The sequence below is a fragment of the Andrena cerasifolii genome, chromosome 13, assembly GCF_050908995.1.
Source record: "Andrena cerasifolii isolate SP2316 chromosome 13, iyAndCera1_principal, whole genome shotgun sequence".
In the NCBI taxonomy this organism is placed as follows: domain Eukaryota; kingdom Metazoa; phylum Arthropoda; class Insecta; order Hymenoptera; family Andrenidae; genus Andrena; species Andrena cerasifolii.
Genome location: NC_135130.1, coordinates 2,903,972 through 2,927,405, shown reverse-complemented (window position 1 = coordinate 2,927,405; position 23,434 = coordinate 2,903,972). Strand labels below are relative to the sequence as shown.

The 23,434-nt window shown below is 35.6% G+C and overlaps 1 protein-coding gene across 5 annotated transcripts in view; it reads left to right on the top strand.

Annotated features, from left to right (window-relative positions):
- Positions 1–443: 443 nt before the first annotated feature.
- Positions 444–23,434, top strand: part of LOC143375970 (ras-specific guanine nucleotide-releasing factor 2) — a 178,777-nt gene continuing 155,786 nt past the window's right edge. For all 5 annotated transcript variants that reach the window (XM_076825701.1, XM_076825699.1, XM_076825700.1 and 2 more), the window contains exons 1-2: positions 444–785; positions 18,790–18,975. In XM_076825701.1, the coding sequence (XP_076681816.1) occupies positions 18,948–18,975 (28 nt within the window). In that variant the 5' untranslated portion in view covers positions 444–785; positions 18,790–18,947. The remainder of the gene's footprint in view (positions 786–18,789; positions 18,976–23,434) is intronic.

Sequence of the window (23,434 nt, the reverse complement as noted above, 5' to 3'; positions counted from 1 at the left end):
GGTGCGATACACCCCGTGTGACCACGAGGGGTTAATAAACAAAGCCAGCCAAAAATGTCCCCTCTCGAGCGAAACTGAAATCATTTCAAAGGCCTCCAAACTTCGCAGCCTTACTTCTCCTTCGCGGTACTTGTAAACTCGAAAACCCGCTGTCAATGAACCGTCTAAGTAGAAGACAGTGAAAAGTCCGCCGATAGTTGAAGCATCCCGCGCGGCCGGTCGCATCGGCGGTTCGCGGCATCGATTCTGGCTTCGTCGTTCGTATTGAACTTGATCCCATTCCTCGCAGCTCAATTAGCCCACATATAGATCCGCCCATGCTGTCGCGTGGGGTGGCTTTTACCGGGAGTGTGCGCAGTGACAGGTAAGCGCAGCTTCTGGGGTTGGAGAAAAGACAGAGCAGAGGAGGCAGCCCTGTTAACCCGTGGCGACGCGTCGGGCAGGCACGTCGCGATCCCCGATGCCGGAGCATCCTCGACCATGAGATCGTCGGGTACCGGTCACGGGCCACCCCGTCTCGACGCTCCCCGTTCGAATACCACGCAAGCACCCGTTGCGCCTAGCTCGGCCCGTGTCATCTGCACGGAATACTCGATTAATCGCCTGCTAATAAACGGCCCACCTCGCGGCGAGGTCCGTTCCAACCGAAGCCTAGGGCATCCTTAAACATCTCTGCGGGCAACAGTGGCGCAAGTGGAGAGGGTGGCGAAGGGAATCTGGAGCACGAACAGGTGGTGCGGCAACAGCCGAGCACTGCGGGCGAGATATATCGAGAGAAGTAACAGGTACCGTGACAAAAATACTTTTTCCCTCTCTGCATCCAGCTTTTTTTTTGTTTTCTAGCGTTTGAGGGACGCGTGGCTCAGTACGCGACAGGTTCCAATTACGAGCGTGTGGTTGTGATTATTCTGAATGGGTAATATTTAAGGAAGTAAATTATTTCATGTGGTTGAGGCGATTGGGAGGTGATTGGTGAGGCGCATTTGACTGTTAGGGGTGAGTAGTATTTAGCAGAGGAGTTTGTTTGAGGGGGTTTCCAGGTTTTTGATATTGGCAGAGCTGTATCGAACTGTGGGGCTTGAATTTAGTAGATATGTAAATTTGTTATTGCTACTTTATTATTACTTGATTCAAAAATATTCTTCTAAAATCTTCGAAGTCTGTTGAAGTTGAACACTTTCGCTTGGGGTTAGTCAACGTATGGGGATCGTAAATTATAAATGACAGATGAAAGTTAACTTCTGTAGCTCGGAGTATTCACTCGGGTTCTGTTACTCTAAATTTTCGAGTTCACGGCGATGAATATTGAATAGGTTGCTTGCTACAGATTTTCTAGTTGAATATTTTTAATAATTATTTATAACTTAAGTCTACTCTTTTTTATATTTTTATTTAGCATTAAATTTCCAGTTTTCCGTCGCTTAGAGTACCTACTCAACTTTATTATACAAACCTCTTACAAATCCCTGATTTCTTCAAAAATTTATCCAATATTAGACTTGGCTTTAGCTCCCACAAATTTCTCGACATTTACGCAGGGGGTGCGACGCACATTTCGCTGCGTTCATTTTCAGTGTGCACTACTCAGCATAATTGAAGCCAGCTCCGTTTGCTTCGTCGAAGAATATAAATAACAACCTTTCGGTTCTTGTATGAGGCATTTAGAACAAAAACGGACTAACCCACATTTTTGCGAAAATGAGTTAGTAGCAATAATGCCTCTACTAATCATATAAAATAGGAATAATAATAATTTTTTTTTTAAACTTGACTCATCCCTGAAAAATCCCTATCAACGTAAACATGAACCGTGACGCCACCAAAGGGTGGCTCTGTTATGCATTAACCCCCAAAAGCCGTACACTATATTGCACTTAACATCCCTGCCTTTGTGAATGTTTACACAGAATATTCCGAAATAATTTACGACGCTCCTCATGCTACACCTAATCCAGAGGAATTCGCGAAACTTGAGAGAATACATCGCACTGGCTCGCGTCTGCTTTTCATTCTAGTATTTCACCCCTCACCGTCGTGAGCTGCCGCATCGGTATTTCTACCATTCACCGCTCAATTCTTTCCCCCTTTGCCATCCGATGCCACTGTATTCCTTGCTTGGATCGGGTGGCTGTTTCTTGTTTTCCAAGGACGGACCGCTGATTTGTTGTTCGCCACAGGGGTGGAAGGTACAAATTATGCGGGCTCGCGGCTTATCTCCTTTTTCCCTCAACAGCCTTCAGGCTTCCGTACGGATACAATTGCGTTTCTTGTTTTACCCCGCCAGGTTCAGAGGGAAGCTTCGCTTCTAACAGTATTGCCTGCCCATCGCGAAATATTCTGTATTTTCAGTTGACATTTAATCGGGGGTTAAGGGGCTAGAACTGTGTCGCAACGGGGGATCTTCTTATTAGCAACGCGGTGGACAAACTGGTAATGCCAAGTGGCAGAAATAGTAAATAATTGTGTCAGATTTCGTTATGGTTAGGCAAAGTTGTGTGTGGACGTTGATGGATGCATGTACGAAAAGCTGTGATTATGGAAGTGGTGGGGGGAAATTTGTGACGCAATATTGCACACTTAATAATTGAAGGACACGTAATTTCAAGTAAATATAAAGAAATCTGCAGCGACTTGCAACAAAAGAATTTTAATTTTATTTATTTGTTTACTCGTAGCGTGGTGAAACACTTCGAACCTAATGTAAATTGTGTAAAAATGTTTGAAATTTTCGGGAATGTTGAAATAGTATGAGAAACAAACGACAGCGAAGATATTGTGATTACAGACTTTTGAAATATTTAGTATTTACGATATTAACGACAAGTAGGGGAGACCGGGGCTAGTTGATACCGACGAATTATCTCGACACCGTGTATATGTAGCTCCATTTGAGCGAGATATGTGAAGATTGTTGTTCAATTCTTTCCTACGATCCAGCGTACGAGTGTGTACATTGACTTTAACAATCGTTTTTTAACTGTTTTCGATTATATAGAAAAAAAGTAAATAGTTTTGATACGTACAAATTGATCGTCCAAATAATATTTTTTCATTCATTTTGTATGTATTTTCTTATGTTTTCGCTTACTTTATATTAAAGAGGAAGGACCAAAGTATATTTTGGCATATTTGTTATTAAGTAATTAATTCAAATAAAAAATGAAAAAAATTCAAAACAGAATAGCGAATCCACTAGCCCCGCAGTGGGGTAAATTGATACGTATTACCTTCGTCCAAATATTTTTTCATTCATTTTGTATGTATTTTCTCATGTTTTCGCTTACTTTATATTAAAGAGGAAGGACCAAAGTATATTTTGGCATATTTGTTATTAAGTAATTAATTCAAATAAAAAATGAAAAAAATTCAAAACAGAATAGCGAATCCACTAGCCCCGCAGTGGGGTAAATTGATACGTATTACCTTCGTCCAAATAATATTTTTTCATTCATTTTGAATGTATTTTCTCATGTTTTCGCTTACTTTATATTAAAGAGGAAGGACCAAAGTATATTTTGGCATATTTGTTATTAAGTAATTAATTCAAATAAAAAAAGAAAATTCAAAACAGAAAGCGAATCCACTAGCCCCGCAGTGGGGTAAATTGATACGTATTACCTTCGTCCAAATATTTTTTCATTCATTTTGTATGTATTTTCTCATGTTTTCGCTTACTTTATATTAAAGAGGAAGGACCAAAGTATATTTTGGCATATTTGTTATTAAGTAATTAATTCAAATAAAAAATGAAAAAAATTCAAAACAGAATAGCGAATCCACTAGCCCCGCAGTGGGGTAAATTGATACGTATTACCTTCGTCCAAATATTTTTTCATTCATTTTGTATGTATTTTCTCATGTTTTCGCTTACTTTATATTAAAGAGGAAGGACCAAAGTATATTTTGGCATATTTGTTATTAAGTAATTAATTAAAATAAAAAATGAAAAAAATTCAAAACAGAATAGCGAATCCACTAGCCTCGCAGTGGGGTAAATTGATACGTATTACCTTCGTCCAAATAATATTTTTTCATTCATTTTGTATGTATTTTCTCAACTTTTCATTTACAATATATTAAAGAGGAAGGACCAAAGCATATGTTAGAATATTTGTTATCGAGTAATTAATTAAAAGAAAAATGAAAAACATTGAAAACTGAAAAACGTATCAATTAGCCCCGGTTTCCCCTACACCGCAGGGGTCTGACAGACTCTGCGCGTTGTTTAGAATATCTAGAACCCAATTCCTGATCAGTTTACGAAAATAAACCAAATAATAAGCTTATTATGATACAAATTTATTCTAACAAATTACTAAATAATTATGAAGTATTCTGAAATTTATACGCAAAATTTGATAGCTCATAATAAAACGTGTGGAGGTGATCAGAAACTGCTCCCTTTGCATTTTTCACTTTCAAAGTTAAATTATAAAATAATTATTATTATGTGTGCACTTTTTTAATACCAAATTAAAGATGGAACATAGATTTACTGAAATAACAAAAAATACCCGTTTGAACCGTCGGAAAATGTGTACATATTGTGGATTTTTTTACGAGTCAACGGCTTGATGAAGATTTCTCGTTTTTTTACTATCCTTACATAGTATTATGAATTACTTAAAAAAAAAGTTTCAGTTAAAAAACTATTGTTTTTCAGAAGTTATACACACATATCCGAAAGTTTCTCGATTTTAAACTATGGGCCTGAAAACAGCTGTATATCGTATCTGAAATAAAAAACAATAGAATCTTCTTATAAAGTATGTCAATAGCTATCGTCCAACGTGGCCGATTTTGCAAATTTTAAAAAATAAAGAAATAGTGAGAGATCAAAGGTAAAGTTACATTTTTCTAAGAGAAAAGGCCACCTTTTTTCTTTATAAATAATAAACGGAGAATACGATTTTTTATTTAAAAAAAAGCCCTCGTTGGACGATGCGGAATCTTATTACGATCCTGCATGCAAAATTCGAAGTGAATTGGTTGAACGTAGCGCGAGATTTTAGACCCACCGTTTAGCCGTCTAAAATCGAGAGACTTTCGGATATGTATGCATAACTTCCGAAAAACAATAGTTTTTTAACTGAAACTTTTTTTTTAAGTAGTTCATAATACTATGTAAAGATAGTCAAAAAACGGGAAATCTTCATCGAGCCGTTGACTTGTAAAAAAATCCACAAAATGTACACATTTTCCGAGGGTTCAAAACGTACCCCTTTAAGTTTTCCCTTTACACGTTTAAAAACCCGCGGTAGTTACTCTTAAGTGATCAGGAACTGGGTCCTTGACGGTAGCTAGGGTATCATAGCCGGGGGGGAGTAGGATAGTGCCACTAAGTATTTCGCTATTCAGGCACCTCAGTTCGTGCATATTTGTCGAGTGAAAAACATCAGAAGTTGAATTAAGGCTCTGGCAGACCCTGCGATGTATGAGTGTCACAAACTCAACGCAGTGGGCTAAACTGAATTCGGGTAAGTATTATTTAAAGTAATTGTTTCCACTGTAAACCTTACTGTGTAGTGCGAAATCTGAAAGAAATATTAATTTTCGTGTTACCTTACAAAATATACACCAGAGCTCGTCCAGTTTCGGAGAGCAGTTTTCCTTAAGGGGATCCATAAATCTTTATTATTAGGAGCAACAATTGCAGCAAAATAAGAATAAAGATATAGATAATTATACGTAACTGTTAAAAAGAAGAAATTATTAAAATATTCGTGAAAAAATATTACTATCTTTACTTTGCAAAATAATTAAACTTTTTTAAACAAATGGTTCCAGTGTATTTTTTTTCATAAAGTTCATCTCACCACCTACCCATTTTGCCCAGGGTTAACCCTTCTATCTCTTCTTGGAAATAAGATACAATTTTACAAAGAAAACTCGTTTTCAGCAAACAATTTCTTAATTTACATTTGCATATCTTTGTTGCAAACTTATTTGGGATGCTCCGACCTGCACAGTGTTATTCTTCGATCTCTGGCCTATCAGTTAAAAGAAACACATTTCAATCCATGCAATACAATCCGAGATATGAACGATTGAAGATGGACAGTGTACTTGTGTAAATTTATGTGGAATTGTTAGATACACAACACAAATTTAATTGGGTACAGTTGCACGAGTTTGATAAACTTATAAACCTATCATTTAGCAGCTACGAAAATATGGAACCTATAAATTTCGAGAAACTCGTTTCTCAACGTTAGATTTTTCGTTTTTGCAATTAGTATTTGTACTACATTCTCGGAATATATATGTAGCGATTAATGTCAGAACAGTGAGCGTTTTATTATCAAAGAAAATTTATTATTAAAAAGTTTTACACATACCGACGTTTCATACTGTTCACTTAAAACTAACGCAACGTTAAATTGATGTTTGAAAATTAATAAAAAAAACATTTTAAATATGTTTCGAATTAGTTAATGTCACCGTTACTTCGCAAGAAAACACGTAAAATTTACTAATAATTGGAGATGACCGATTTACAAAAATACGAAGCGAAGCGATCATTCAGTCACTTAGAAAATTTGTAAAGTCAAGAAAATTTGAACAAATTATTTAAACTAATAATTTTGATTAAATTTAAATCAGCATATTTAATATACCTGCATTTCCGATAACCGTTTGACCTCGTTCAGGTACTTATAATGGTGATCAAAGGAAAGTTTAAAATTGATATTTTTATGTAAACGTATAAATAATACTAAACCTTACTTGCCATATTAGTGTCGCTGGGGTATTCTGTGAAATTCTGCAGGATTATTATTTATCATCGCAACATTTTCTTGATTCTCACTGCATGTCGGTGCAAATTCATAAACTACAAATGGCTGCGAAGGGATTTTATCCTTTTGGTATGCTTTATGGGACATGGCCGTATCATGGAACAGTGAAATACGTGGGATGTACGTTATTGAAAACTCATTCTTACGCTCGGTGGACTTAAACGTGTGACAAGTGATTGAATTTACGACTGAAATTTTCAATCTGAATGCAATAATCGTTCATTCTTCGTGTTTGCGTCACAAATATTTTTCATCGGCCAATAAAACCCAACGAAGACTTTGAAGAAGTATAATTACGCTTGCTTTCCTATCATCTTCCAATTTATTCTCTGTATTTACCGTTTGAGTTTTACAAATATATCTTTCAGACAATTAAGGATCCTAATATTCCTAATTAACGGTAAAATTTAATTCATATTTATAATATAGGGATACTTTAATATACAATGTGTGGTCCTTATTTTTCAACTTTAAAATTTGTATTGTCTGACCCTCTTGAGATCTTCTAAGGTAAGTTCGGGTAATAAGGCCCACTTAAGGTTCTATAATTTTTTTTAAAAAAACTTGTACATATTTTTGAAAACTTTTTTTTTTATAGAAATCTATGGACATTAAACTATACACTGTAATATTTGCAACAATATATGAGCATGACAAATACGGAAATTAATAGGGTTTCAAAAACCTTGTAAACGGGCCTTATTTCCTGGAGTGCAGGTAATAAGGCCCACCTATTTAATATGTACAATTCGGGCAAACAAAGACATCTTCGACCTGAGGTTTGAGCCCAACGCATTCCTCGTGTATCCAGGTGAGACAAATGACACACTGTCGCATATCTGTCTTGAATGCAGTTCTGCATAATTTGCAAAACCAACTGTCTGCAGAGTTACCGTCCACGTTTTCTCTGGAGGTGGATAGCATGGGCTCTTATTCACAGACTTTTGTCTTTTTTCTTCCGGTTGAAGTGCTTGGAGCTCTTCTCAATATCGGTCCTGCTTTGGCAGAGGTCTTTGCCCACTTAATATTTTTGTGGGCCTTATTATCTGCTTTGTCACTTCCTCATTGCCGAGGATATATATATGTTAAACGTGCACTTTACAAAATCATCAATTTTTTTGGAAATATGTTGCCAACATATATACTTATACATACCTACAGTTGTACAGTAATTGGATAATGCGTACTCCTAATACAAAGCCGAGAAACCAAAGCAATTCTTATAACTGCAGCAGAGGAAACATTTGTTGAATTTACAGCCGGCAAATGTTATATTAATCGCGTGGGGGTTCTTCGAGTGGCATTTCGTATGTAGTAAAAGCAATAGATGGCATTAACGAGATAAATTACAAGTGGGCCTTATTACCTGCTGGGCCTTATCACCCGAACTCACCTTATTTGACAAAAAAAAATATCTTCGTGTTTTTTATTTGTATATTTCGCATGTGGCACAAGTTTGGCAACTGCGACTTTCTATAATTGTCACTTGTCAATGTCAATGAAACGGGGCCCACATTTATAAGGTAAGTTCGGGACTGTAGTCTTGTTTAGGCGGGAGCTCACAGTTCCTTTCATATTTCGTGGAAACGGTAATCACGACGAATCGAGTGACATGCTAAATAATCAATTTTGGAGAATGCAAACTCATCCAATACAAGGTGATTTATTTTTAAAAAATAAATGAAAAATTTGGAATAGAACTGTTTTGAGAAAATTAAGTTTGAAAAGTATTATGTGATGCTGATTGACAAACTTGTAAGTTCTCCATTTTGTGCAAAGTGCATACAGCTTTGAGATATTATTATCGAACAAGCTTCATTTTCATATTAATTTTCTTTATTTTGATTATTGGTAAATGGAGGATACATGAATTTTTGTTGTTGCAGTTGAACTTATAACTCTTCAAGTATTTAAACAATATTTTCATTTAATTACAAAATTACATCACGTCTTCGAATGATTCTTGGGAAAATAACACTTTTGATCGCAACTTACTGCTTTTATGTATTGCATATAAGCACCTCAAATATCTCTAATTCCGGCCATTCTGCAGAATTAGGTACGCGCATACTCCACGCATTTTCAAACTAAATTTTCTCCAAAATGGAAGTTCGCCGGAAAAAGACCTATTCCAAATTTTTCATTAATTTTTTTAAAAATAAATCACCTTGTATTGGATTATACTACCTTGGCATACTTCGTCTATTAGAAGCTAGATCTGACGAAAACTGAATGATAATTTAAAAAATAAATCGTTCATGAAACATTTTTTTCGCATTTCGTGTTGAAAATGTGAAATATCGACATGCTCCTAATTAACAACTAAGTATCTTGTATCGTAACTTTACTAGTGTAAAAATAAGTAGCACTGCAGTTCCTAAGCTGCAGGGTTTGTGTGAAAATTATTGCTTCGTTAATTACTTGGAAATACAACGACTGATTAATCTTTGTCATGCGATAAAATTGTCTCTCGTTTAATTTTTTCTATGTGTATCTTAATCGAGCGTTTAGTTGCCACTCGAGACCGCTGCTCCCTTATTGTTAGGGTTGAACACTGATTGGCCATTGTCCAGCGATCGCCGCGATAAAGCAAAGGGTATTTCCGGTGATCAGATTCTCATTGTTCCAGGGTGCTCGAACTTTTCCTCTTCCCTAGAAATTCAGTAGCGACGAGATACGTTCTCTTCTTCATTCTTCCAACGACAACCACTGGCCATATATGTAATGATATTTCGCATAAACCACTTATTGTTCTATGACGTAATTGGGAATTTATTTTTAGTTTTACCTTTTTAGTATATCCGCTACATTTAGAATTTGCAAACTCATTGACCTGCTTAGTTGTAACGTGTTATAGGTAAATTATGATTGAAATTTTATTCTCTACCTCAGCTCTTATGCATTAATTTCAGGGAAAAATTATATAATCCGTTGCAGTGAGAAATGCATAAATTTCAGAAGACTAATTTATGGTAGAGACGGTTCAAAATAAGTTATTCAAATATGTCGTGAGTGTCAATATTTATTAGTAATACATTCAGTGGCGGATTTAAGGGGTGATTTCACTGTGAAGTACTGAAAATTGTCATTTTTTAGGATTTATTGTTTAGTAAATGGAATGTTCAATGTAAATAATATTTTGTTCACTTATTAATACACTTATTCACAGCATAAAAAAATCTGTTTCAAATTTTTAACATTTTTTCTTAAATATTAAGCAAAGCCACCAGTAGTTGACCAGTTAAGGGGTTATACCTAGTCAGGCGGCCGAAAAGAGGCGAATATTTGTGAATTTTTTTTGAAGAAGCGAAAGCGTGTATTTTTACAGAACTTTTTACGCTTAAAAGAGCAACATTTAAGGAACATTTGGTAATTTTTTCGTCGAAAAATATTTACGTTTATAATAAAATAACAAGCGACATCCAAGAAGCATTTTTAAAAATTTGGTTTTGCGGTGAGCACTGCCATTCGGAAGCAGATTATCTAAAATAAAAACAAACAAACAAGATTTCGTTAGTATATTAATGTATCTTCCGATTGACGGAGAGAATTTTCCGAAATATTAATTTAAAACAAAATGGTGGCTATTTAAAGTTGAAATCCTGATTTTTTCGTGCAAAAATCACGCGTTGTTCTTGCCTTGAGTCACTCTATAAACCCACAAACTTGCGTTCCGATCGGTGAGTGCGGGTTCGAGGTGTTCCCTTATTAATACAGGCGCTGCCAAAAAGAGGTGCCAAAATAAAAAATTCAAACAATTTCTTAAAATTTATTTAAAGATCATTCTAATTTCTGCAATTACTGTGTATATATATATATATATATAATCCCCCCCAACCCCCCATAAACATGACTCATGTATGAAAGAAGCTAATTCCCTTTAATTCTCGAAAAAATTAAAAAAGTTCAGATGCAAAGATTGTGAAATCAACTTTGCTAATTTCAATTGTATACAAATCAATTCAGTGCTCAGATTTTCAGCTTCGGTTTTAAGTAATTAGCGGGTCGTATGAAGATCATTTTACGATCGAAGATAATAAAAACTTGGTAGAGACTAATTTAAACGAATCAAAATCAGTAGTGGATTAAGAGAGATGCGGATTTTTTTTTATACAACGGCCCGCTAATTACTTAAAACCGAAGTTGAAAATCTGAGCACTGAATTGATTTGTATAAATTGAAATTAGCAAAGTTGATTTCACAATTTTTGCATCTGAACTTTTTTAATTTTTTTGAGAATTAAAGGGATTTAACTTTTTTCATACATGAGTCATGTTTATGGGGGGTTGGGGGGGATTTCGTCACTTTTTTCTTACATACAGCTAAATCTAACGTAGAAGTACAAATAATACTCTTTTTTGTCCTCGACTTTTTCATGTATTTGAGGGGGGTAGGGCAGAGGAGTGATATTATAAGATTTCTGGAAAAAGGTTTTCGTCTGTTGATTCTGCTAGTGATCCTCTAGGGAGTGATCGGTATAACCGCAGCCATTTTGGAGCAAAACCGGAAATAACATAACCTAAACCATATCTATCTCTTTCTATCAGTATTTCTCTCTCTCTCTCTTTCTGAGAGTATTTTTGTTTCTTTCTATCAGTATTTCTGTCTCTTTCTTTTTTACAGTTTCTTTCACTGTCTATTTCCGCTTTTGCTCCAAATCGCGGCAACCAATCAGCGACGATACACGTTTTTCCGATCACTGCCTAGAGAATCACTAGATTCTGCTTTCGAAAGGCGACATCTACTGGCGTCAAGTGGAGAAGTAAAACGAGAATGGCGACATCTACTGGCGTCAAGTACTAGCGCTACGTGACATCTGACTGTCTCGTAAAAAACGTATCATTTTGATAACTATTAATTGAGAATAATTCTTTTATCTTTTAGAAAAACAGCTCGAAGCATTCTGTAAAACGACAAATGGGTTTAGAAAAAAAAATTATTCGCTGGATCATGTTAAAACACCGGAACTATGTCTAAGATAAGATTATAAGGCCAAAATAGATGCGGGGTCGTACCCATTTCGCTAGCATTCGTGTATAGAGACATGGTCGCTCAGTGTGCCTATGGGTAGAGGGGGAAGGGGAAGTAGCTTCCAGACGCGACCGCGTCTGTTGATTTTTTCGGGTTTCCAACCATTTTTTAGATCAGGGGTGCACAGGGAGCCGTTTTTAGCGCCTAGCTGCAGTTCGCCTCACCGATTCTAACCTTAGCAACGGGACAGGCTGGTTGCTCGCAGCTAGGCGCTAAAAACGGCTCCCTGTGCACCCCTGTTTTAGATAATAGCGTTTGAATATTGAGAGGTCCGCACTACGCGCGTATAGACAATACGTCACGCCGTACAGGTGGGACTTGCGAAGTGTGGACCTCACTATATTCAAAATCTATTATCTAAAAAATTGTTGGAAATACGAAAAAATTATATAAACAGTAATTGTAGAAAATTGAATGCTCTTCTAGTATTATTTGAACAAAATTTCGATAGGGCTTACCATTTTTGAAAAAATCTTTAAATCCAAACTATTGATGAATTCTAAACTTTAAGGCCTGGTCGGCACCCTTTTCTATAGTCTGATTGCAATAATCTTTTCCGAGGAGTATTTTTTTATGAAATGGAACCATATTAGGGGGTGAGAGCAAAGAAATACAAAAAAATTTCGGCACGTATAAATAAGAGCCACCCTAACGCTACAACCCCTTATCAGATATCTTACAAAATTAGTGACTGCCGATTGTTGGTTGAAAATTAATCACCCAGCATTACTATTACGTTGCAATTTGGTTGCAGCCAGCTTAAAGTTAATGTCCACCCCATATCAATAGGTGGTCCTATTTTACGGAAATATTATATATTATATCGTTATACCTGACTTAAATTTAATCATTATTATTCAAATATTACATTTTAAAAAATTTACGGCAAAATGAAGTTTCAAATAACGATTGCAGACGTATGAACGGCAATATAGTTCCATTTTGAACAGGCGTTCTCGGCAATAAAACTGAAAATTCATCATGGTACCAGGGCAGATTGAAATTTCGTGATCCGTAGCTAGGGGACAAATGCGGATTTGCAAACGAATAAATGAATATTTCGATAAACAAAACGTCGTTAATCCTTCCAGCTCACTGCAAATATCCCAATAGGGGATGAGGGTAGTGGTATATGGCTGTATTTTATTCGTTTCAAACACTGGGCACTGTCAGGCAGAGGGTGGAGTGTGTGCGTGTGTGTGATGAACAAGTGAGGGAGCGTCCGAGGGTTTAATTGGGTGCGACAAATAGTAGATCCGATCCTCAAAATGAATATTCTCGTCTTTGAATGATTTATTTCATTACACAGGTCGGCTGGCGCTCGAGTCGCAAATTTTATGTAGCTCACTTCGACGGAAATAGAGGAGCAACGCCACGCTGATCGATCCCTAAAACGGTATATTAACGTATTCTACGCTGTATAAATCTGCATAATTCGCTGAATGTGGATGCATGCAATGTGTCGTTCGATTACGGGGGATAGACTTGAAATATTCTGATTAATTCAAATAATGCCACTTCTGTTGGAGTTATGTTGAAACGATATAGACGATAAGGAGATTTAGTACCTACAGCAAAAGTATAAGACTGGAAAACAGAGGTAGCACTTTCACGAGCAGTAAAATATAACGAAGTAAAACTGATGTCAGAAATATATTTTGCAATTAACAAGGTAAAGCCCAGGAAGGGTGCAACGGCCGCAAGGCACCCGGGCCCTGGGCTGTACACAGTGTACAGGGCCCCAGAAAGAGGGAAAATGAAGAAACGAGAAAATTAAAAAGGAAAAATGAGAACGAAAAATTTTTATTTCATTAAAATTGTATATTTATTTTTTTTGATTAATTTAATTTTAGAAACTGACTTGAATCGTACCATGGTAGATATGCGGGGATTGTCAAAAAAGAAATAAGAATATAATTTCTAATATAATAATCTAATATTATTTTAATGATATGACAATAAAAAAGTCATATATTTAAATATGTTAATATTTCTTTGATTAGTTCCTCTATTTTTCATTTTATTTTCTTTATTACTGCTATTATTGTCCCTTTTTCGTGATTTCGTTCTGTGAAAAGTTGTTGGGCCTGTTTACCGTTGAGAAATTGTTTGGGGCCCCAAAATATTTCTTGCACCCGGGCCCCTTTAAAGTTGCTGGCCCTGGTAAAGCCATGATTTGAACAATCATTTTTTTTACGTAAAAGGGCGCAGAAGCTAGCAATGATTCACCCTTGTTATAAAAAGTGGCCTGAAATATGAAATATTTAAGTCTTTAGATCAGCTTCGTTTTTATTCAAAATTGTGGATATTTAGGACAGCAATAGTGTAACCTAGATTTCACTGTACGAATAATGGTAAAAAAACACGAAACGAAAAGAAGCAGGTTGTATTTACAGTGGAAGCAGCAAAATTTTAGGATTCAATGTATTTTTAGTGCGAGTGAAATATTTTTCCATATTGCAAGGGCAATTGGTTTTATGGAGAATTGTTAAAGTTAGTATATCTAAAATATAATGCACTATGGATTAAAAATACCACATAGCAAAATAATTACAAATTTAAATACGTGAATTATATAAGTTTCTTCGTATGTTGGTGATACCGTAAAAATTAATTCAGAACTTAAAAATGGCGCAAACTTCGATTCCTCGTTTTAAGAGCAAATAAATTCCTTCTCAGACCATATTTTCCAATTTAAAAGTATCATAAATGAAACAGTGTTTGCTTAACGAACGAAACGAAATTCTGATAACTTGTTCTGAAAAGCGAAGGGACGTTATCTGATCGAATAATTTCAGCGTATGATGATTTGAGATGTACCATAAATATTGAAATATTCCACGAGAATTATTGGGAATAACTCAAGTAACGTGAAAAAATCTCCTAAAATATAATATATTAAAAAGGATAGAAATTTGTGAACGTCATTTGTCAGACATAATTTTTAGAAAATAGTTTACAAGGGGAGGACACCATGTGTATGGTCGCCCTGTATATAGGAATACCGGGAATCGGGCAACGCGCGACGTTGTGGATGCCGATTGCTGCGTTCGCCTTCGTTTGGCAACGTGTCGGCAACAGCCGAGGCGACACGCAGTCTTTTGTTGATAGCAGTCCTTAGAGGTCACGAGCGCTCGGTGTATCCAGAATATGCATAGAGTTAGCCTACGAGTTTTCTTTATTTCATGCCCCACCTTAGTCCACTACATGTGGTAGCCTTGGCACGATGGATCTATGTCGAAAATAAGTAAATAAATGTTGGAGCGTTTCTGCCAATAGAGATATTTATATGGAAATTATTAAAAATTTCATAGTGGCCGTGGGGTTTTAATGGGTAAAAATCCCACAACTGCACTGGTGCCCGCGGGGAATTCCCTTCTGGAGGCGTCAGGGTGCCTTTTGATGATATATTCACGTTAAAAAATTTTTTTTATAAATTTTTTTAAATTATTTTTTTTATAAATTATTATTTTTAACTTGGGGAAGTCTTCAAAAGGTACCCCGACTCCTCCAGAGGGGCATCCCCCGCGGGCGCCAGGGTAGTTGTGGGATATTTACCCACTAAAAAGTAGTCTGGATTAGGTCTGGGTTACCCACTAAAAAGTGGGTAAAAATCCCACAACTTCCACTAGCGCTATCGAGGAATTCCCTTCTGGAGGCATCAGGGTGCCTTTTGATATCTTCACGTTAAAAAAAAAAATTATAAATTATTATTTTTAATTTGGGGAAGTCTTCAAAAGGTACCCCGACTCCTCCAGAGGGGAATCCCCCGCGGGCGCCAGGGTAGTTGTGGGATATTTACCCACTAAAAACTGGTCTGGGTTAGGTCTGGGTTACCCACTAAAAAGTGGGTAAAAATCCCACAACTTCCACTGGCGCTATCGGGGAATTCCCTTCTGGAGGCATCAGGGTGCCTTTTGATATCTTCACGTTAAAAAAAAAATTATAAATTATTATTTTTAATTTGGGGAGTCTTCAAAAGGTACCCCGACTCCTCCAGAGGGGAATCCCCCGCGGGCGCCAGGGTAGTTGTGGGATATTTACCCACTAAAAACTGGTCTGGGTTAGGTCTGGGTTACCCACTAAAAAGTGGGTAAAAATCTCACACTACCCTGGCGCCCCCGGGGGATTCTCCTCTGAAGGAGTCGGGGTGCCTTTTGAAGATTTTCCCAAGTTAAAAAAAAATTTATAAAGTTTTTTTTTTTAACGTGGAGACATCTTCAAAAGGCACCCCGACGCCTCCAGAAGGGAATCTCCCGCGGGCGCCAGGGTAGTATGGAATTTTTAACCACTAAAACCCCACGGCCACTATGAACTTTTTAATAATTTACATGTAAATACATAAATTATTGCAACTAAAATAGAGTTGCAAATTTATATAGACCTCTTTCTCTGTTATTAGCTTTGGGATTCATCTTTATTGCATTCTTCAATTAAAACACCCTACATATACACTGCTGGTCAAAATTAAAGGAACACTATAATTTCCTGAAAATTTTGGTCATTTTCAAATGGCTGTAAAAGATATTTAAAAGAAGCATTTTAACGCTTGACGTTTCTAGTTCTTGAATAAAGGATTCGACATTTTTTTCCATTCATTATGCTACTGTTTTAGCAAGGTGAAGCTCAGGGAAGGAAGTTTCAAAATTTTTTGCACGGCCACAAAAATTGTTTTCAGGTACATCCGATGGAGGGCTTTTGAGGGATTGTTGCATATTTTTTTATGTTAGTTCAGCGTCATTTTAGCAGAAAGAAAAGATTTAAAAAATTTAGGAAAAATATTTTTTATCCAATCTCTGCGCCATTGACAAAAACTGCACCGTACAGCCAGCATTAGCACCACCGATTTTGTCAATTGCGAAGAGATTGGATAAAAATATTTTTCCTATATTTCTGAAGTCTTTTCTTTCTTCTAAAATGTGGAGAACATCCAATTTTTGGGATCATTTTAAAATGGATTTTATACGATCAAAACAAATCTCTTTAAATTGGCCACTAAGGGCTCTGAAAGGAAAAATTCTTATTTTTCCAAAACACACAAGAAAATTTTTCTGCAATAAGGCATTCACAAATTATATGTGTTCAAAGTAAAAAGTATCATTTTTAGCATTAATCGCGAATAACTCGTCCAATAAAGATCATACAACAAACCAAAAAAAAAACAAAATCAAAGAGAAATGTTTGCTCTATAAGAGCCCTTCATTAGATTTACCTGAATACATTTCTTTTTACCCGTGCATACGTTCAAACTAGACAAAAAATTTCGAAACTTCGTTCCCTGCGCTTCACCTTGATAAAATAGTAGCATAATGAATGAAAAATTTTGAATCCATAATTAAAAAATTAGAAACTTAACCGTTAAAGTGTTTTTTTTTCAAATATTGTTTGCGACCATTTTTCGCGGAGATACAGCTACTTGAATATGTAAAAAAAATCGGAAAATTATAGCGTTCCTTTAATTTTGACCAGCAGTTTTATATAAATTAAACATTCAGAATGGGTGGATAAAGTTATAGGTAAATTTCCCCAGAAGTACTAAAAATAGCTATATAATTATTTTTCTTGTATTTTGCAATTCATTGGAGTTTTTCGTAAGATGAATAAAAAGTTGCTGCTGAAAAGCCTTAAGGGGGGCACCAGTGTAACGGCTGGAAAAGTAAGCCATTTTTAAGATTTTTTTTCAGGAATAATTTACTGTTTTCTTCTTCTTTTTGAGTCTTAAGAGACTATACAAAAAAAAATAGAAAAACGTCCATAAATTTTATATATTAATTAATCTTCTAGACCCCCCAACGCGAGCTGATCGAATGTGTAGCTATGGAACAGCAGGTCCGAAATCAAATTTCATTTTCTTTTTATAACCTATATTAGTGTAGTTTCCGCTGTACGCATCGATTTCTTAAACAAATTATTTTTATAAAAATGGTGTGCTTTAGAAGAAAAGTTTCGAAAATCCGCGAATAAGATGGACAGTTTTTCGAGCGTATTTAAAAAAATTTACTTTCAATCAAAGAATCCGTACGTACAACGGAAACTACACTCATATAGTTTATAAAAAAGAAATGAAATTTGATTTCGGACCTGCTGTTCCAAAGTTACACATCCAATCAGCTCGCGTTGGGGGGTCTCGAAGATTAATTAATATATTAAAATTTATGGATGTTTTTCTATTTATTTTTTTTGTATAATCTCTTAAGACAGTGTACTAAAGATAGGTAATAAAAATTTTCTATGAAAATTGTAAACTATTCCTGAAAAAATTCTTAAAAATGGCTTACTTTTCCGGCCGTCACAGTGGTGTTCCACTCTTAAGCTTGAGATAATTTTCTCGTATTTTTAAACTGAATTATGCAGGGTAGTCGACCAGAAATAGCAGATTTAATTAGTTCCTTTGCATTTGAAGACACGGAAAAAATGAGTGAAAAAGTATTCAAATTAGTAATAACTCAGAAAATAAAAAAGAACTTACTTTCCTGTCAAATTTTATAGTTTTCGCACCCTTCCTTCTTTTTCCACCACCACGAATTAAATATTTTCTTAACATACAAGAGCCTTTCATCTCATAAACATTCTCCAAAAAGAAAAGGCTTGTGTCAATGCCTTCAATACTTTTTTTCGAAATAAATAATACATTTTTTTTTTCAAAATAGTCAGAACAAAATTACTGAGGCACCCTGTATAAAACTTCTGTCTCCTTTTCATTAGGGTATGTATTAGAGCCCAGAATAAATCAGTTTCTTAATTGTTTACATTCACCACCAATCCTGCCAAATGATTGTTTTTGCCTGATAATTCTGCCCAAAAGCTTGTGTTATAAGGTAAAAGTGCGAAAATGTGAATTGTGCGAGCGAACGTGCGTGGTAACATTCGAGAAATGAGGAACTAATTTATTTAGCTAGCAGAACTGTGCGGTCTTCACGGATAAATAAGTTTAAGGGTCGCTTTCTTCTTGGTTTATTAGATCCATGGAGGGACTTTCCTGAAGAGAGCGAAGGAATTGGAGTTCCTATGGTACTTACGCCGCGATAAACGTCCGTGTGCAACATACGCGACAGCATAGTCATTTTCTACGCCATCGGATTGTTGAAAGGCAGCACCCCTTGACAACGACCTGTGATCATGCTCAGCCCCAAGATGCAAAGAACTGGTGAGTTGCGAACCTAGTCAACACGATTAATTCTTCTCTCTGATGTTTAACGTCTCAGTGCATCAAGAACAGTGAAACAGACATTTTACATCACTGTCAAATATTCTAAAAGTGACTTGATATAATTTATTAATTGACTAAATTTGCATTGTACTTATTGGGAAGGAAAGAATATTTACGTTAACATTTTTGTAGACTGCAGTAATTAGAGTATAATTTTAATAGCTGCATTAGTAGCGGTTTAATTTAAACATTAAATAGTTGTTCATATTTTAGTACAATTATTTCATTTCTAATTAATAACACTTGAACGAGATATAAATGTATATATAGTAAGAACACAAGATTAGAAAAAAATTAAAACCCACTTCAAAAAAATTAAAATGCACTAAGAAATAAAAATTATTTAATCCCTTATTTAATCTACGACTCTCATATTTTTTAAGTTGGCGTCTCATCATTTGCACTGTGTAAATCTGGTGCTGACTTAAAAAATATGAGAGTCGTAGATTAAATAAGGGATTAAATAATTTTTTACTTTTTCGTGCATTTTTATTTTTTTAAAGTCGGTTTTATTTATTTTTTAATTTTTTATTTTTTGTCTTTTAGTTTTATATATATATTGACTCAACATGCTTAGGGGATATGCGTGTATGTACATAACATAATAATAATTAGGTGACAATAGTCTTTATTATTAACTAGAACTGGCAAAATATTGGGCCAATATTGATGCAGTGTAGAATGGGATCACCGCCCTCTTTCGAATAATAAAAAAAAAAGATTATCAGAATCGGTTCATATGCTGAGGAGTTATGCGGGGATAAACATAAAATAAAAAATAAAAATAAAACACATACGGATCGAATCTATAACCTCCTCCTTTTTGAAGTCGGTTAAAAAGACGTAAAGGAACTGTTTCAGTTTTTTCAATGCTGGAAATTTGACCTAAAACACATTAATAGTGGTTTCATTAATTGATGTTAGTAATAGCTAATTAATTGACTACTACTGAAGTTAGTTTCCTGAGTTGCATTCAAAACAATTACACGCTCACTTAAGGGGACCTTCCGGTCTAGAGCCCAAAAAATAGGTGATCTTCAGGAATTAATTAAAGGAAAACTACTATATATAATTTAATGGGACTTTTTACATTGGATTAAGGATATCTTAAATTATAGAAATATATTTTTTGTTTTATAACTAATCATTGCAACGGCACTGACGAGTCGTTAAAGTCAAGGCGTCAAAAAAATTGATACAAATCGGTGGGAACTGTATCTCCAAAAGTTACTATCCGATTCGACTGAAACTTTTTTTTATTTTGAAGAATATACTTCTGGCTAGGGGGGAAACCAGAAAAAAATTGAAAAATTACATTTTATTAGAAAATGACGACATTTGAAGTTTGAAATCACTTTTTCCCTATATTTTTCATTCTTTCAACGCTTTTGAAAATTATAAATTTTCAATTTTTTATATTTTTTCTGGCACCCCCTAGCCAGAAGTATATTCTTTAAAATAAAAAAAGTTTCAGTCGAATCGGATAATAACTTTGGGAAATACAGCGTCCACCGTTTTGAGAACACTGTTCCGAGAAAAACGCGTTTAAAGTTTTACGTGGGCGCCGAGTGGCCGGTTGTTGCCCATGCATTTGCCGCTACTCAAATGCCTACAACATCGTGAATTTTACCAATCTCAACAAATCCTTTTAAACGCGTATTCCTAAAAGGTTGAACATTCGAAAAATGAAATAAAAAAAAAAATCGACTTTTAGACCGGAACCTCCCCTTAAGATCAAACGAATTCAATTTTTATCTGTGAAAGAAGTGATTTTTTTCATAAATTGAAGAGCTACGTGGAATATGATTTTCGTATAAATACCCGCGAGCAGTTATTTTTAATCTATTCGACGATCAAATTATATTTAACACGACGTCTATCATGCGTACTAATTACGAATGAAATTCGGGTGATTGAGTTTTCCGGGTAACTGAGCGTTTATGTTTTCAGTAATAGCTGCTATTAGGTACGTGGGAAAGTTGTACAACTTTTACCCACGCAGTTTTGGACCTGTTTACGCTAAAGGAGAAAATACCCAATCAGTTGCGGTTCTTCATTAGGGCATCGTTTAAATTACAAAGTGGTGCTGTCCCTTACGAAACGAAACATTTCTTGTGGCCCTTTTTGTGGAATTCCATGGACTGAGTGTCAATATCAAATGACCAGCAAAGTCAAAGATGGTTCGGGAAATTTCGATTTGGTAAATTTTGGATTTTAAATGCCTTCGTTATCCATTTGAGATTTCCTATGATAATTTGCGAACAATGGTAGTAGAAAATTGAAGCTTATCACCTGTTGCTTTGAAAGACGTCCTTGGAACACACCCCACAAGGAATTTGGATAATATGCCTCGAATTAACTTTCAGCTAAAACAATTAGCTGCCCCGAGTTTTGTCAAAACAGCACTTAGCTGATGGGGTAAGAACTTGTTTACTTCGTTTTATTCGTCACTGAGGCATTTTTTAATGAATTAATTGCTGGCGATGAGAAACAGATGGATTAGTGTAATGTATCAAGAAACAAACTGTTTTGCAAACCAGGGGCATCTACATTATTAGTAACAAAACGTGAGTTGCGTCAAAAGTAAGTTATTCTCTGTGCAGGGTGGTATCAGAGAGGCTCAGTTTATTATAAACATTTAAAACGAGGTGAAAATTCTCATTTTCAGAGATAACCTATTGCTCGCGATTGCACAAAATTAAACACTGCAGTGAAGCATAAAAAGATTGCTTTTCTTAACGAGAGAGGAAGGTCCACTAGAATATGCTAACTTTACATTATCTGCTTATCCTCTGCTTTGACGTTGAAAAATTGTTTATGATAAAGAGTGCATTGTGAGGTAATGGGTGCAGTCTCTGGATATTTCTACTTGAAAATTAGAAACAGAGATTTCTATGCAAATGGGATAGATAAGTGGCATACAAAATGGAAAACAGTCCATGATATCACAATTTTTTTCTTCATTTGTTCATATCAGGGTACTGTAACAAGGGTGTGAGAAAAATAACAGCACAAAGCGCGGTTAAAAAAGACTGTGGAGAAACATTTTTCATCCTCTGGAGCAGGGGTGCACAGGGAGCCGTTTTTAGCGCCTAGCTGCGAGCAACCCGCCTGTCCCGTTGCTAAGGTTAGAACCGGTGAGGAGAACTGCAGTAGTGTATATAGCTGGGTTCAAATACACTGCAGTGTATTTGGTATTACTTTAATACACTACTGCAGTTCGCCTCACCGATTCTAAACTTAGCAACCTTGAAACGGCTCCCTGTGCACCCCTGGTCTAGAGTCTAGTCAATTTTACGTTAATTTCATAGTTAGCTATCAGAATTTCAACTACTGAACTTATGATAGCCTCATTCCATAGAATAGTCATCAATTCTCTTTTCATGTTGGTAGGGGAAAGTAGGGGAATTACCAACATAGGGAAAAGTTAAATTGAAACAAAAATATTGGCTCTAATCAGATTTACTTTATAGATAATTGAACTTTGGTTAATTATCTAAACACAGAATTGCATCACGTAACAATACCGCGGGAGGACGGGAGAAACGTAACCAACGAATATCGCGGTGTTCGGTTACACCGCGCTCGTAATTCCCTCACTTTCCTGTAGAATTGTTCAAATCCATTGTAAAGAAAAAGGATAATCACAGAGTTTGTTTGATTTTATTTGAAGTCACATATCACCGTCGAAATTTTAGTAAATTTTTTTTTTGCTGCCCAAATTCACTCTAAGGGGGTGAAATTGACCCCTGAAAATCCGTTTTTTTTTCTCGATTTTGTGTTATAACTCGCGAACTGTGAGAACTGTAATAACTACAACTTACCAAATGATAGTTCTAGGTAAAAGAAGTAACTTTTTCCTAAATACTTATTTTCTATCTCTTACAGTTCGCGAGTAATGATACAAAATATAAAAAAAATCAAGGGTCGATTGCACCCTGTTGGAATGAATTTGGGTAGCAAACGAAATTGCGTTATACTCAGGAGGACTTCCCCTGCATATTTACAGAGTTTCATAATTTTGTGAATTTCAGGGTTCGGGATCATCCCTTGACAAATGCATGGGGGTTGAAACTTGGTAACCCGATATACATGAAAATGGTTACTCCTACGAAAAAAACTCATAGGACCTTTTTTGTAGAAAATTTCCTAGGCTATAAATTGTATAATCACTATTTTTGTCGCAAAACTGCTAGATAAGGAGATATTCGCGAAAAACTGTCGTATTTTTCCACCCTCTGTAAAATTTTTAGCAGCGGTCGGATCGATGGGGACTTTTGACATATTGTTTAAAACGACCAAATAAAGGCTCATACCAACATTTAGTTTGGTGGGAATTATTCCGAAGACAGATCCTAATTTCACTGGACTATTTAGAAAAAGATTTTTTTCCGCG